At 30.6% G+C, this 17735-nt stretch overlaps 2 protein-coding genes across 3 annotated transcripts; both read left to right on the top strand.

Moving 5' to 3' along the window:
* Positions 1–1287: 1287 nt before the first annotated feature.
* Positions 1288–6564, top strand: LOC114184919 (BEL1-like homeodomain protein 1). 2 transcript variants are annotated; one of them, XM_028072319.1, is made up of 5 exons: positions 1288–1558; positions 2095–2985; positions 3582–3955; positions 4073–4133; positions 5381–6564. In XM_028072319.1, exons 2-5 carry the CDS (start codon positions 2143–2145, stop codon positions 6203–6205), a joined length of 2103 nt encoding a protein of 700 aa, XP_027928120.1. In that variant the 5' UTR covers positions 1288–1558; positions 2095–2142; the 3' UTR covers positions 6206–6564. The 2 variants fall into 2 exon arrangements, with proteins under 2 accessions (XP_027928120.1, XP_027928121.1); XM_028072320.1 differs by having other exon boundaries at positions 1374–1444.
* A 6954-nt stretch (positions 6565–13518) lies between these two features.
* On the top strand, positions 13519–15142 carry LOC114185840 (E3 ubiquitin-protein ligase PUB23-like). The gene has a single exon (XM_028073774.1). The coding sequence runs from the start codon at positions 13735–13737 to the stop codon at positions 14974–14976; it is 1242 nt and encodes a 413-aa protein (XP_027929575.1). The 5' UTR covers positions 13519–13734; the 3' UTR covers positions 14977–15142.
* Positions 15143–17735: the final 2593 nt, after the last annotated feature.

The raw sequence follows: 17735 nt of genomic DNA, 5'->3' as shown, positions 1-17735 counted from the left end.
TATTATTTTTATTGTTTTTAAATCTTTCTTTTTACTTCTTCTTCTTGTTATTATTATTTGCATGTATTTGTAAAAGCATATAAATAATTCCACACAACTTGTTCTACCAATCTAATGAAGTGACCTATTTAACCACATTGCTAGTTTGCTTTTTTTTTAACTATCTTTAGACATAAATTTAATTTATTGCTAAATTACTTTCATCTAAGAAGAATAAATGAGTGTGTGATTAAAAGAAACTAGGTCAAATTATAGGTCTAGATATGATGAAATTGGAGCATATTCATGCCTAAGTTTTCGTGAAGGTTCAAGAGCAACCCTTATTATGGCTTTATCTTTCCTTTTCTTTAACCCATTCACCTCCTACCCTACCCTACTCTTTTTATTTACTTAAATTTCTCTATTGGGATTCAATAATTATGTCACTCGATCTGTTTATAAAGTTGTAACAAGGTGTACGTAATCGTGACATCTTAATTAAATTCACTTTTTTTTTTCTTTAAGTGTGTGTTTTGGAGTTGATGGGAGTGTTTGGTTTTTTTAATCAAACAAAGTGCACTATGTCAACGGAGTTTTCTTTTAGGATAAAATATGTATACACACTCAAAGTTCTTTGAGGCTTGATAGAAAAAGAGAGAAGAAAGAGAAATGTAATGCGGTTTGAAAAGAAAAGAAAAATTAGATAAAGAAAAAAAAAAGGTGACAAATACATGTTTGTGATATATAAGTGTTTATTTCATTTTATGATTGAATTTTAGAATGTCATTTTGACCTCATTTACTTATTTTTAAATTACGTTTGTTTTAAAAGATAATGGATATATTTTTTTACACATTTTTTTTTTATAAAATATACACTCTTATAAAATTCTAAATATTTTCTATTTTTACAAAATATGAGATTTACTCAATAACCTCTACTCCTATTACGTACTTCTACCTATCTTCTTTTTCGTTATTTTATTTTAATTAAATAGACTTTGTTTTGTTTTCTAAACTTGCTAACTACTAACCAAATGTGTTAAAAACAAGATTTATAAGGTATAGTATTTTAAAAATATAATTTTTGTGAATTGAAAAGTATAGCATAAAATATCACCTGTTATACCTACCAAAGGCTGAAAAAGTATGGAGGATAAGACGCATATAGGAGAAACGCTAGATCTGAGCGTGTACAACACAACAAGAAAAATACTTTTGAACTGTCAATTATTGTTGATAAATAAAAGCAATTAGAGGGATATTAATGTTAAGCCTATTTAATTAACATTATTACTAAAATAAATAGGACCACAATCTCAGCAGTCACCACTCATCACTCATCTGCTTATTTTAAATATTAATTTTCTTTACATATATATATATAGAATTTCCATTTGGAGAAGAGAGACAGAGAGTTGCAGAGAATACTGATGACAGGAGCAATCAAGAAGCCATGAACGAAGGTGAAGCTGAAGTTGAAGCTCTCACATGAGGGACACTTTCTCTATCTAGATAGCACCTTTCTACCTTCCTCTCTTCTCTTATCTTCCTCAATCCATTTATTAATTCACCAAATGGTACGAACACAACAAACGTTAATTTCTTCTCACCTATATTCATGTGATTCCTCTCCCACAGGATCTGTTTCCATTTCTCAAGTTTTATATCTTTTTTTTATTCATTTCATCATCACTTTTCACTTTCCATCAACAATCATCCAAGGATACAACCTCCTTTTCACCTCCTCCATCACACACGCATGTTAAATTGTTGTTTACTTGTCCCGATTGATTTGCCAAATTTAAGGTACTCAGTTACTAGGATTCACTGGCACAGCTTCCGAGGATGTCTGTTTATCTTTTGTTTTTCAGGATCTGTAACAAACAAGCAAGAACCTTAATTTAATTTAATTTAATTAAAGCCCCAACATTGGTGGAGGAAGCTTGTGTGTTAATCCAACATAGCTTTGCAATATACATGCATAATGGGCTAATCAAGATCGAAGTGAAAAGAATATATATAGAGATCCTGGAACAGGATATGATGAATTGAAATGAAAGGCTAATAATAGAAAGTTATTGTTGTTGATGTTGTTGTTGTTGTGTTGTGACAGTGTGACTGAGGGAGAGAGAAAGTAGAATACAAGAACGGAAAGCGTAACATGGCGACGTACTTTCATGGAAGCACTTCGGAGATTCAATCTTCTGCAGATGGCTTGCAAACGCTTTACCTTATGAACCCATCTTACGTACCTTATGCTGACGCGCCGCACCACCCAACACTTCTCGTCAATTCCAACGCTACCAACGCGCTCAACCTCGCCACTCTCACCCACGCGCCGCCGGTGTCGCCTTCCCCCAACCAGCAGCAGCACGTGATTCACGGCGTCGCAAACATCCTCGGATCCGGGAATTCCGATGACCACGCTCACACCCGACCGTCGTTGTTCGGGGAAAACATCGCCGCTTTCCACGGCTTCTCCGGCGTGGCCTCCTCCGCCGCCGCCCCTCGCCTTCACTATAACCTCTGGGGCTCGGGGGTTGATCAACCTGGAACGCCTTCTAGCAGCTCCGGCGGTGGCGGTTTCCGGCGGCCCAGTCAGCAGGGGTTGTCTCTCAGCCTTTCTTCACAGCAAACGAATTTCAGGTCAGTTTCTGGCGAGCTTGATATTGCCGGACAGGGCCACGTCGCCGGAACCGGGAACTCGCCGTCGTCGGCTGCGTCGACAGGAGTTTCCGGCCTGATTCTGGGGTCGAAGTATCTGAAAGCCGCGCAGGAGCTTCTGGATGAAGTTGTTAACGTAGGAAAAGGAATCTACAAAGAGGAAAAGTTCTCAGAGAAGGTGAAAGCGAGTAGAGAATCTAATAATTCCGGTGCTGGTGGTGGCGATGGCTCGAGTGGTGGAGGAGAAAACAGTGCAGGGAAACAAGTGGTCGAACTCAGCACCGCTCAAAGACAAGAACTTCAGATGAAGAAGTCGAAGCTTGTGAACATGCTCGATGAGGTAATAATTTGTTTACTATTACGCACAGTGATTTTCTATTTGTCATGCAATAGTGTGCGTATACACTTATATATATGTCTGTGTGGGTGTTTGATCTTGTGAAAGTACTATAATTAAGTAATTGGTTTGGTTGTGTCAGTCATTCGGTCTGTGTTGGTGATTCAGTAATTGGAAAATTATGTTGTAGTACGATATATTCAGCTTTTGGAGGAGGCAATAATCAAGAATGTGACACTGGCAGAGGGTCAGTGAAATTGACAGTAATGCTGTCTCTCGTTTTCAGTTCTTTCTCGTGTGCCCTGAAATTATGCGTAGAGAGGAAAGTAAACTGGCAAAAAAAGTAATTTGGTCTGATGAGTACTGTCAGAGAATAATTTGAGTTCGGACCCAGTTGGGTCAGTTTCAGCATTTATCCATGCCAGATCCCTTTATTCATTCAGATTGAGCAAAGTTACAAACTTTATACCTATAACTCATAACATAAGGGTCCAATTTCTTGTTTCATGTTCTGACTTTTTAATCTGATACGCTTTAATTACGTATACTATCTCTGCATGATCACATATGATTCTGACTAATCTTTTATTTACTTGCAGGTGGAACAAAGGTACAGGCAATATCACCACCAAATGCAAATTGTGGTATCATCGTTTGAGCAAGCTGCGGGTTATGGAGCTGCAAAATCATACACTGCCCTTGCCCTAAGGACTATCTCAAAGCAATTCCGGTGCCTTAAAGATGCAATCTCTGCGCAAATCAAAGCCACGAGCAAGACATTGGGTGAAGATGATTGCTTGGGAGTGAAAGTTGAAGGGTCAAGGCTGAGATATGTTGATCACCATCTCAGGCAACAAAGGGCACTGCAGCAGCTAGGAATGATTCAGCCCAATGCATGGAGGCCACAAAGAGGCTTGCCAGAACGCGCCGTTTCAATTCTTCGCGCTTGGCTTTTTGAGCATTTTCTTCACCCGTATGTTACATCTTTCTGCAACAATTCATCACCCTTTTCTTTTGTTCAAGTATTTTCATTCTAGCTATTGCATACACTTCGTTTCAACTTATCACTGCTTCTAATTGCGACCTGCAGCTATCCAAAGGACTCCGATAAAGTCATGCTTGCTAAACAAACTGGACTGGCTAGAAGCCAGGTATGTTTCATCAAAATTATCAAACACCATCAACCGTTGAGTTTCAAAAATACTTACTTTTTCTTCTAAGCTTTTTCAGACAGCCATATTTTTTTCTTACCTTTTTTTAAATACTCAGTTTTATTTATCAACTGCTTTATTAACATTCACCCATCGTTTTTTCTCATTAAATAATAATATCTATTATATTTATATTATTTTTGGAAACAATGCCCTCCCTTTATTCTTTCTCTTTCTAGGTGTCGGGTAATCAAGTGTTGGTGGATGATTTTGATCATAAATTACTTGATAGAATGATATTTGGACAATTTTGAAAATTTTATCTTCCCACATGAGATCATATTTTCTAAATAATTTTAGAATATGAAAAAATAAAAAAATAAAAAGATAAAAAGTCAATTATAGAATATCACTTCAAATTGTAATAAAAAAAAGTTGTCAAAAAATCATTTTATAATAATCTAAACCGAGAGTGTAGTTTTACTTCAATTTATAACAATCCATACATAATAAAATTCATGTTGAGAATTGAATGACGGTGTTTTAGAATCAGTTCAAATTATTTGAAATTCAAGTATCAATCTAATTCTTAAGTTGACTAAAAAATGAAAAAATATAATATTATACAAGGATGAAGATTCATAAACTTATTTCTTAAGATTTTATGTCGAAAAAAGTGTCAATTTTTTTTTGTGAAAGATAAACTCATGTCTTATTGGTGTTATATTTTTCCCGTGATCTCCTTTCAAAATACCGAACAATATGTTAATAAATGAGGTAATTCCAAACATAAATATGAACCAGAAAAATCATATACGACAACTTTATATTTCTTATTTTTCCCTTCTTTCTTTTAACTACAAAAACATTTTTTTTTCTAGTAATAATACATTATAAATAATAGGTTATCAAATAATTCAATATTTGTTAAAGTACTTATTTATTTACTTATTTATCTTCTTTTCACTTTATTTCTTGTTGTTGTCAATTTGTTACTTTCTTTCTGACATTTTCTTCTTTCACTCTAAAATAGGGTGAAAGTTACTATTTTCCCATGACAATATTCCAAAACAACATATCAGTATTTCCTTTCTGCCCAAAATTCATTATTTTAACTTACAAATAAAATTAAAACTATATTCTTTATGTGATATACTGCTATTTTTTTATACTCTTTTTGGTTTTTAAAGAATTCAAAAGTAAATCTGAAAATCAAAGGTTTCTGATACGAGACAAGTTTAATGCAGGTGTCAAACTGGTTCATCAATGCCCGGGTTCGGCTGTGGAAGCCAATGGTTGAAGAAATGTACATGGAAGAAATGAAAGATCATGAACAAGCTAACGGCTCAGAAAACACCAGATCGAAAGAACTGAACAAGGAGTTGGGATCAACAGCAAATGTTGCACCAGAATCAGGAGCCATTAAACGAGACAATCTTCAACCAAAGCAAGATAGCTTCAACAACCAAAACACTTCTCCAAATGAAATCTCAGCAAACTCTTCAATGTCTCCTATGGGAGGGTCCCTTCAATCCCACTCCGGTTTTCATCTTGCAGGATCATCCGAGGTGCATACGAGTCCCAACAAACCAAGAAGTTCTGAAATGCAAAACTCTCCAAGTAGTATCCTCTCAGTGGACATGGAAATGAAGCACAATATTGGTGAGCATGCAAACACCAGAGAAGCAATTGAAAGGCACCACAAAGATGGATACCCTTTGATGAGTGGCAATGCAAACCATAGTGGGGGTTTTGGAGCGTTCACCATGGAAGACATCGGAAACAGGTTCAACGTCAGCACTGAGCAACTGGCTTCAAGGTTCCATGGAAATGGTGTTTCTCTCACACTAGGCCTTCCCCACAATGAAAACCTTTCTATGTCAGGAACTCCGCATGGATTTCTCTCACAGAATATTCATTTGGGAAGGAGACTTGAGATGGGAACGAGTGGGAACGAGTTTTGTTCTATCAACACTCCACCTTCGTCTCACTCGGGAACAACTTATGAGAGCATTGACATTCAAAACAGAAAGAGGTTTGTTGCTCAGTTATTACCTGATTTCGTGGCCTAAGAACTGGTAGAAAATATTGGAAAATTTATGAGAAAAATCTCAGTTCTGATGAGTGTTGAATTTCTCTGAAGACTTGTTAACTTGGCAGAAGATTTAGCTTGCTGCACAAGAAAAGAAATTGAGAGGTATATATATGTTGTTTTCATAGACACATGGAAATGTAGCTTGATTCTGGTATACTGAAATTCCTGGCATGGGAGGGGATGCTTGCTCCCTGTAAAGATTGATAGTAGTATAGGATTATACTTTCAGAAATTTAAGTTAGCTTAATTATAGGATCCATAAAGTTGGGGAGGGAGTATATATTTATATATTGTATATGGTATTGATGCAGCAGAAGGATTGATGATTTCTTTTCATGATTGATTTATATTGATATTAAATATATATATATATATATATATATATATATATATGTATGTATGTATGTGGTTATTTGGATTGCCTTCTGTACATAAACAGTGGTTGAATGATGAAATAACAGTGGCAGCCATGGATGAGAGGGAGTATAAGGATATTTTGACTCATAATAGAGTATGAGAATTCGAGTCAACACTTTGAAAACAAACACAATAAAACTCCATCCAAAGATAGAAGCAAAGGTCGTTTATGTTAAGTTCAATTTAGTGTTAATAATCTGAATTGTTGCAAAGACTCTAAAATCTCATACATGAAACATATGCATTCTCCAAGTATGTAATAATTTTTGTGTGGGGCATAAGAAAGCACCTGGCTTGTTGGCACCTCTTAGCATGGCACAGTGATATAGTGGGGAGAAAAGAAAAAAGTGTGGATCTGATACTCAAACCTAACTTCACTGTATGATAACACTTCTCTGTTGTAACTCAAACCAGTAGATAGAATAAATCTCAATATCTAAATAAGTTATGTATATATTCTGATTTCTAATATAATATAAATATGAATATTTCTATTATTTTTAATAACTTATTTTCGAAAAATAAATATAAAACTAAATAAATTGTCTAATTTTAAAAAACATATTTTTACTATCGTATTTAATTTTCACTAAAAAACAAAGAAGAAAAAAATGCTAGGTTAGAAAAATTTATTAAAAAGGAAGTAGATAAATACATAATGGTATTGACAGGTTCAACTTTTAAAATATTAAACATATATTTGGTTTCCTTTCCGTCTGAATTTTACATTATTCTGTACGAATATCTTTATCTTATTCTTGGTGGCCAATATAAGTTTTTCTATTGTTTCAAAACACATAAAAAATGTTATATATATATATATATATATATATATATATATATAATAAAGAAAATAATATATATATTACATTTTATTTTCTTTATTGGTTTGATTAAAGATGTGTAATTATGAAAGAGATTCAAATATGAAAAAAATCCTATTATTTCAATTAAAATATTTTGGGCCTATGATTATTATAACTAAAACTTTATCTTTTTACAACCTCAATATCTATTTCTTTTTCTATTGCATTATTTGTTTTACAATTCAAATTTCGTTTTTGTTTTTCTCTTCTCTTTTCTCATGGACAAATTATTGAATAATTTTTTGTACAGGTAATAATATTTCTCAAAATCTATATATAAGAAGTAAAAAGGATTACATCATAATGGAAAATGGGTTGAAAAAAAATTAACTCAATAAAAGACAATAAAAAAACGAAACACAAAATAGTTGTGAAAAGTTGGGTGTGAGGGTTCGTAACTGGATCAATCACAGCCAAAGTTTAGTCCTTTGTTCATGATCTTTAGAGTTGTTTTATGGGCTTTATCTTTCTGTACCTCCATAATTTCGAACTGTACTCCCATTAGTTTGAAAATGAGTATTTTATTCTTTATAAATTAGACATGGTAAAATATATTCAAATTTTTGAGCCACAGTAATTAATGGATTGAAAAAAGTTCAATTTTTTTATACGTGAAATAAATTGAATACGACTGATTTAACCTACGAGACAAAATAATTTGAGCTGGAATTAAAGTAGGTTGACTTGTAATCCATCGTCAACAACTATTTAATAATTTTTAATATTTTTTTATAATTTTTTTCATTAAAATTATTTATTAATTTTAATTATATATATTCAAAATTTGATTTTTTAAAAATTAGATATTGTTCAATAATATTTAAATTATTCAAATGTTTAATTTATTTGTTTGCTCTCTTTCTTCTTCTTCCTTCCAAAGAAGGTAACAGTGATGATGATACGTAGCAACACCAATGACCTAATGTAGTGTGAAATAGCATTTTAGTCTTTTTAATTGTAGAATAGGGATGCATTTAATATTCACAGAATGCAGGAAGAAAAGTCTGTTTTGGGTCCTGGGGTAAACTACCCCATTGAAATTGAAACTGCAAATTTTAGGCTGTTTCTTTCTGCACCAGATTTTGTCTTCTTGCACCAGTCTGTTTTGTACCTTACTCATTCTCTCTTTTCTCTCTTCAAGTTTTTTCCTCCCTTAGTTATTTGGAGACTTTGGCATTTATAGAGAACTATAACTCTGTGTTCCTTTTTGCTCCCTTAGTTATGTTTCAGATTAAGGATTTCGAAATTGATTAAGGAATTTCTTCTAGAATATCCAATTCAAAAAGTATAGAAAATGTTTAAATACTAATTTAGTTACTATTTTTGTTAAGTTTAGTCATGATTTTTTTTTTTCAATGTGTGAGTTTATGTTATTTTTTTTTTAGTTTTAGTTTTTATTTTATTTAAAAAAAAATTCACGTGTCAAGTCATCATGTGTCAAGGTCAATTCCACATGTCAAGATCAATACTACATGTCACAGTCAATGTTTTATCAATTTGATTTTTATATTCATTATTTTTGTTAAAGTTGGTTCCATATATTTTTTACATGTAGCAATTTTGTCCTTTCTAAATTGAAAATAATTTTAATTTTTATATCAATATTATACTCGTATGTTTATTAAAATTCTCATTTTTATTAAATATTTTTAATTCATGTTTACAATTAGTTTAAAATTTGAATGAAAATGTTAAGAATGAGGGCTAACATCATTGATTTAAAATTGTAAGAGGTTAAAAATGACACAGTGGTAGTGTTACTCTCCATTTTTAACCCTTAAAATTTTAAAAATGTCATGTTATTTTTAACTTCTCAAAATTTTAAACTAATGGTGTTATTTTCCACTTTTAAGAGTTTTGATTCTAGTTTTGAAACTAAATCTAACCCTATATTAAAAATATTTAATAAAATATCAATATAACACCTATATAAAATTAAATTTGGTTTCATTTGGGATGGAGAACCAAAATTCCTCCATTTAAAAAAATGAACTAAATTGAATAAAAATAATGAATATAGAGACAAAATTGAATATAACATTGATATTGACACTTGACATATAAAATTTTTTTAATTATTAATTTTTTAAAAATTAAAAAATAAAAAATGTTAAGAAAAGCATTAACACACGTGACATACAATATTTACGGTCCATTAATTATTTAAACGATGTTAGCAAAAAATTAAATTGAACAAAATTAACAAAAATTGATATCAAATTGAAAAAGGAAAATTATAATTAAATTGAATAAACTCATAAAAAATAGAAACAAAATTAAAAATAAGATACTAGAGGGGATTTTTATTATAATTTTAAAAGAAGTATTTTGTGAATTACAACTTTTATGGGGTGCCGAAAGAAAAAAGTTACATGAAGAAAGACCCAAATTTGAACTTTGTTTCTGTTTCATGTAAACATGTGTTTCATTATGATAAATTCTGGTCTTTTAGTGATTTTTAACTTTCTACTTCCCAATAAATTTTTATTTTATTTTTTACCTATAAAATACTTTGGATAAAAATTTGAACAATGAGATAATATGACGTAGGTAACTCCTTTTGGGAAAAAAAAAATAAAAACTAAAGGAACTACAACCATAAAATATATTTGATAATTTATCAAAGAAACTTACTCTGAAAACAACACCACTTCGAATTAATAAGCAATTAAAAGTTAATTTACGTTTTAAAGTGCATGATTGAAGAGTTGGAAATAAATTTTTTTGCACTGAAATTTATTTCTTCAATTAACATTCCTAAAATTTAACTAAATTTAACAATACTTTATAGAAAGTCACGGATAAAGAAAACAATAAGTTAGGTCCCACATACAACTAATACCATGTTAGTCTTAAATATACAAAACATATGAATGTATTTGAATTTTCAATTGAAATAGTCAAAATCAATTGTTAATGTTTATTTAATAATGCACGAACATATTTGGCTTACTTTTTCAGATCCGGTAAAACAAATTTAATTTCTTGTTCTAATGAACCTAAAGACTACAACATTTTTATTAGCTTTTAATTAAGTTAAACTAAACTGAATTTCTTAACTTAGATTGAAACACATGCTACATACTTCAAGTCCAGTTTTCGTATTAAATAAGTCATTTTAGTATTTTTTTCGAAAATCTATTTAGTCAACAGTGTCAAACTTTTTATTAAGAATATATATTACCTTAACACGCCACCTTTATTAAGTAAATAATAATAATAATAATAATAATAATAATAATAATAATAATAATATTTTAAGACTATGCACTCCTTAGTTCATTTAAAAGTTTAAATTTTATGGCTACCCAAAAAGAAAACATGCTTATCTACATATAAGACTTGGCCGATATATTTTCTATCTAATTTACGTGATGGATTTTTACCTGTTAAAATGATTTAATTCAAATTAGACTTTCTCAAATTAGACTTTCAAATAGCAAGCTTTATTAAAAGGTTAAAAAAGATCTTACGAGAAGGTCTTAATAAAATAGATAAGTTAGGTTTACAACAAATGAGTTAGGAAACAGATCATATTCTGTTCAATAAAATTTAACCTAATTCATTCCACTTTCTTCCTTACCTGCTCGTAAAATAAAATAATATTATTAGTAGAACCCTTAACCTTAAGATACATTATTTTTATTATTAATATATATTTTCTATTTTATCATTACAAAATATTTTAAAAAAAACTATCTAATTTACAAGAAACTTACGAGTATATATATATATATATATATATATATATATATATATATATATATATATATATATATATATATATATATATATATATATATATATATATATATATATATATATATATCTATAACTATATATAAAGGGGATTCCCTCTTTTGTGTCCACATTTCATAATTCCAATTTTACCCTTTACAATTTAATTATTTATTAAATTTTTAAAAATTAACGGTTAATTTTACAAGTTTTTATAAAACTATTTATTTATCTCCTTTTTCTTTTTTCTCATACTATTCATCAACAATTATTTTTTTCATATTTTCTCCATACATTTCACTTTAATTTTTATAAATATACTTTTATTTTGTTCATTAACTTAATAACATTACAATATCATCAATTATAAATATAATTCGAAAAATGTGTACACGCAGGCGCGATAGCGCCTGTGTTTACACTAGTATATATATATATATATATATATATATATATATATATATATATATATATATACTTTAGAAATTGAACTTTCACAGTTCTTCTACTGTACTGTAAGTAGCAGCGTAGCCGTTGCAGTTCACAACCTTCATTCTTACCTTGCTGATTTTGTTTTGTTTTCATTTCTTATTTGATATTATTTTTATATAATTACAATTAAAATAAATTTCTTTATTCAGAAGAAAACTATATTTAAAATTTTTGTGTATTAGAAAATCATAAGGTTCATAAAATGTATTAAAATACAATAAAAATAACAAAAATATGAAAAATAGTATTAAACTATTTTTTATATTATTTTTTTAAAATTCTTTTTAAATTCTAACTGATATAAAGTTCATAGGTGTATAGTTTTTTCTAATAATTAATTTATTTTTTAAACTAATATTAAAGTATGAAATTTCATACTTTAATTATGAAATTTGAGACTGCTAAGTATATATGAAATTTCATTTTTCTTTTCTCTTTCTCTCCCTATCCTCATTCTAATTATGAATGAGGTAAACTACATTATTTTATGTTAACTTAATGTAAAATATAAAACAAAGTATAGTCATGCACTAATCCCAGAACAAATATCATGATAATAAGAATAATAATAATAATAAAATGTTATATTGAATAGTAAATAAATAAAAATTAAATGATTGAATATTTAAGAAAAATAATCGTACTGATAAATTATAAATAGAACTTGATATTAAACTTAAATGAATGAATAGTTAAGACGAACAATCACGCATACCGATAAATTATAATAAACTTTTAATTAAATAAAAAATAAAATATTGAATATTTAAGACAAAGAATCGTGCTAACGTAAGTTTGAATTCAAACTCAATCTTGCGCATCTTTGAAAGTTCCATTCACTAATTTTAGTTGCAAGCCGGCGTTATTTATAGCTCACTCTGCAAGTTGGGTCCAAATAAAATAAATAAATAAATAAATATTATGATTCATGCATATTATTTTATTCAAACTTATTTTTTCCTCGTTTTTTTTTCTTTTTTTCTGTAGATCTCTTCCTCCTTTGAAAATTATGTCACTATCAAAATCAACCCATCAAGCTGCACTATTAAAGCCGCCAACGTTAACAAGTGGCCTCCAACTTCATTCGTAGCATCATTTGACATCACAACATAATATATTAATTGATTTTTAATATCATATCTGTAACCAAGTCTCTTACAACACACACATGAAAATGCTCATTCTAAAATGTAATGTTTAACGGAAAAGTATAAAAATGTAAAACCTAATACCGTTGGAAATCCCACGTCAATTAGAGATAAGGTCAATTTATGATATAAAAGTGAGTGTAATTCTTATCTTACAAACTGATTTTATGAAGTTGAATTAGATTTAAAATACACTTCTAACATGGTATCAGAATTAGGTTAAAATTTATCCTAACAAAATCTTTTGAACATTATGTTTCACCCGCAATTGAACCGCTAATGGATCACTGACTCATGGTCAATATACAATATTATTTCAAGAAATTTGTTAAGGAATGAATACTCTTTATTAAACTTCTAGTAGTATCTAATTTCATATAATAATAATTTAAAATTATCTAATATATAGTTTCTAGGGAGAAAGACAAAATGTTGATGCGTCTAAAATTCGAACACCGTCATAGTGTATTTTTTCAAACGATTACTGCTAGGTTTGACCACCCAACCCACCATTGAAAATGTTCAAGCATCTAGACCAGTAAAAGAAAGAAAATTAAACACAAACCAAATTATATATACATAATATAAGATAACAAAACAAAGTCATAAAGTTTCATCCACACAAAAAACACAGTCATCAAAAAGTGTCTAATACTGTGCTGGCCAACACATATCAACAACTAGCTAGAATCATTCATTCTGAACATTATATTCAACAGAGCCGATTTGTCTTACCCAAGAAAACAAACCCTTTTCTTCTTCTACTTCTTTTTCTTTCTTCGATTATCAATATACCAGAAAGAAATAAACATATCATATTTCTTATACTGTGTATCTGATATACGATGACAGAAATTGAAATTCCTCAGTTTTATGCTTGTCCCATTTCGCTTCAGATCATGAAGGACCCTGTCACAACCGTTACGGGCATAACCTACGACAGAGAAAGCATAGAGTACTGGTTGCTGAAAGCCAAAGATTGCACGTGTCCAATCACAAAGCAACCATTGCCGCGAAACGCAGAGTTCTTAACCCCAAACCACACGCTTCGGAGGCTAATCCAAGCGTGGTGTTCAGCGAATGAAGCAAACGGTGTTGATCAGATTCCGACACCCAAATCCCCTCTTAGCAATGCCAACGTTGAGAAGCTCGTGAAGGATCTCGAAGTTTCTCCACGATTTCAAAGCGCAATGGAGAAGTTGCATAACCTTGCAGTGGAGAACGAGAGGAACAGAAGGTGTATGGCTTCAGCGGGTGTTGCAGAAGCTATGGTGCACGTCATCACGAAGAGTTTCACGCAGGGAAAAACGACGTCGTGCGTTGAGGAGGCTCTGAGGATTCTTCGTTTGCTTTGGAGCAGTGCCAATGTGGTGGACAATAACCACATGAAGCGCTTGGTATGTCAGAACTTTGACTTTCTGAACTCGTTGACTTGGGTTTTGCAGCTTCAAACTAAGAACAACCTCAAGGTAATAAACGAAGCATTACCTATATTGAAATTGACAATTGAAGCCAAAGATTCAACCCCTTTAGGGAACTTAGGGTTTGAATTCTTCAGAGTGGTTGTGAATGTGATGAAAAATAGAGAACTCTCTCAGCAAGCTGTTAAATCTGCATTGCATGTGCTTATAGAAACGTGTCCTTTGGGGAGAAATAGAACGAAGATAGTGGAAGCTGGTGCGGTGGAGGAGCTCGTTGAACTTGCACTTGAAAACCCAGAAAAGAATCTAACAGAACTGGTGTTCATACTTTTGGCGCATCTGTGTTCTTGTGCTGATGGGAGAGACCAGTTTCTGCAGCATGCTGCAGGAATTGCTGTGGTTTCCAAAAGGATCCTTAGGGTTTCTCCAACCACCGATGATCGAGCTCTTCATATATTTTCCTTGATTTCAAAGTTCTCAGCGTCTAACGAAGTCGTGCAAGAGATGCTGAGGGTTGGTGCTGTGTCAAAGCTTTGCATGGTGCTGCAAGCAGATTGTGCTTCCCATTTGAAAGAAAAGGCAAGAGGTGTACTCAGGCTACACTCCAAAACATGGAATAATTCTCCCTGTATTCAAGTATATTTGTTAACCAGATTCCGAAGGTGATAGATATTGAAGCTTCAAATCCTTTTTTGTTCTAAAAAGTATTTCTGGCTTGTTTTCATACCCCCTTTATGCCTCGATAATCTATATACATAGCTTGTATCAAGTCAAGTGTACATATTTTGAATCGATCATTTGTGGTAACCCAGTTTAATTGTAGAATGATAGATCATTTTTGGAACAAATTTTGAACTGTTGTCAAATTCTGGTGACCTTAATGAATGCAACATATATAAAGAAATATATGGAATTATAAGAATAACTCTATGTTTAGGCACGGTAGAATTGATGAGGAAGAAGTGTTTATCCTAATTCAAATAACGATTTGGGCATGGATTACAACTAAGTATCCAAAAATAACAATGTTCTTATACTCTGATTGGTGTTTTAACCGAATCACATGCCTTCAAACAATGCACTTATAAGTTATTTGAGTCTTATGGGATAAACTATTCTAACAATATGTCTTTTAGATGTCCATGTTTAAGCTAAAACTTGCTCATCTGTTTGTAGAAGGTTAGGTTTATTCAAGTTATGATATGTTTAATCAAGTAAGTTGGACTCACATACTTGTGCGTGTAGGTTCAATTCAAATAGAGGTATTGTGGATTTGGTTTTATGTTCTGTAATATGTATGCGGTAGCTTCCAAGGGTGTTGGAACATGGCTTTTAGGTAGCCAATCCAAGAAATAAGTATGAATGAAGTATCTACTGGTTGATACATAAAGAAATAATTGTCAGTATTGGATCAAAAGTGACTTAGATTTTGGATGTCTCATCTGTTTTTTCATGTTTTTCTTTTTGTGGTCAAATCTGGAATTGCTTTGTATGTATGGACACATAATGTTTTTAACTTTTGTGATATATGAGAATGTAAGGTTTATGCACAATAGACTTGGTATAGGAGAGGAGACCATAAGTGCTAACATTTTTTTGTTTTCTTTTATGTTGTGTATATGGGTTGAGGTAACACAGTTATCTTATTAATTTAATTTGTTTTCATTGATAAAAAAATGCAACATACATAAGAGTCTTTAAGTTGTTGAAGATTAATATGCAAGTGTTGTTATCTGATTGAATCCATTGATATCTTTTTTTGTAATTTTAAAATGTTATATATGTACAAGTATGGTTTAGTTGGTCCTTGGATACATGTAAAGTTCAATGTAAGTTATCCAAATATGTTGTTTTAGAATCCAGAATACGTTAGATCAAGCATTTAGTACTAGATCAGAAATTGTAGTTGTTAGTGATCACCACGATTTGATGAAGGTATACCTCTTTCTATTTAAGAGTGTAACAATCCAAACATAACGATTTGATTGTGATTCGACCGACTTGGCCTTCAATAATCTTTTCTTTAGTAATTGTCACACAAAATCTTAACTCTGATACCAATTGTTGAATTGAACGCTTATCACTAGTAAAAAAGTTATAATTGTTAACCATTATGTAATTTTTGCTAACCGTTCAAACATTACGATTGTGACTGAACCCACTTAATCTTCGTCATGAGACAATCAATGGATGTCATTGCGGGATTGTCCTTATAGCAACATTAGTCCATTTCTCAACTAATATATATATATATATAAAAAAAACAATGATACATGACATAATTAGTCGGAATCATAATAATGGTTCAATAATTTCTGTTATGTTACTTGGTAGTAATTGGATACAGTCGTGACTTTTCTGTTTTATTCATTGATTGAGTATGTTAAGGGTGGATGATGGGAAGCCGACAACTATGACAAAGATGGTGGCTAAAGTTTAATAAATTGTTTGGAAGACAGAACCAAAATCTGACTCTAATATTCAACAATTATGCGGTGGCGTTTTATATGTACTTTAATTATATGACCTCTTATTTTGTAGTGGCTAGGGTGAAATCTGGGATGTTCCTACTCTTGTACTTTCTTATAATCACTGTGACTTATCAAACACAATTGCATAAGGAAAATGGTATCGGATGCATATATATGAAAAAAGAACCCATAAACATATTTTGTAAGATAATGATATGTAATGAATTTTACAAACTGAATCCCTTCGAAATAATTATTATGATAAGTATTTCTTCTTATAAAAAAGCATGTACCAATAAATACATTTTTATACGCCTTTATTTTTCCATAACATGCATCTTGAACTTCAATCACCTGAACATCGAAATATATAATTTTTGCATGTACTCTAGCTTTTAAGAAGGAAGTGAAAAAGTTTCTACTGGAACTTGAAAAAAAATCTCTCAACAATTACATGTATTGTTATAAGTGTAAAGATATTGCATGAAGTTAAAGAATATTTAAATTAAATATATTACATTATATGTAAATAGATGAGTTGTATGAGAGAAATAATTGAAATATATTATAATATATGTAAATAGATGTATTGTTATAAGTAGTCAATGAATTGATATCTGCAACAATTTTAATGGCTCTTATTCGACGCCAATTCTGAGGCTGGTGATTCGTAGACAGAATCATAAAACACTCGAACTTCTTTTTTTGACTTCACCAAATCTATATATATATATATATATATATATATATATATATATATATATATATATATATATACACACCGTGAGACTTTTATAGGAAGAGACACTAAAAATTTAATACGAATATATAAACAAATTTATATAAAAAATTATGACATAATTTTCATCCTTTAAAATAATATAATTATTTTTATTGATATATTAGTTTTCTTACTTATTTTTATAATACTTTTAACTCAACTATTAACGTTTA

Source organism: Vigna unguiculata, chromosome 5 (assembly GCF_004118075.2).
Source record: "Vigna unguiculata cultivar IT97K-499-35 chromosome 5, ASM411807v1, whole genome shotgun sequence".
NCBI lineage: Eukaryota > Viridiplantae > Streptophyta > Magnoliopsida > Fabales > Fabaceae > Vigna > Vigna unguiculata.
This window is presented reverse-complemented; position numbering and strand designations above follow the sequence as displayed.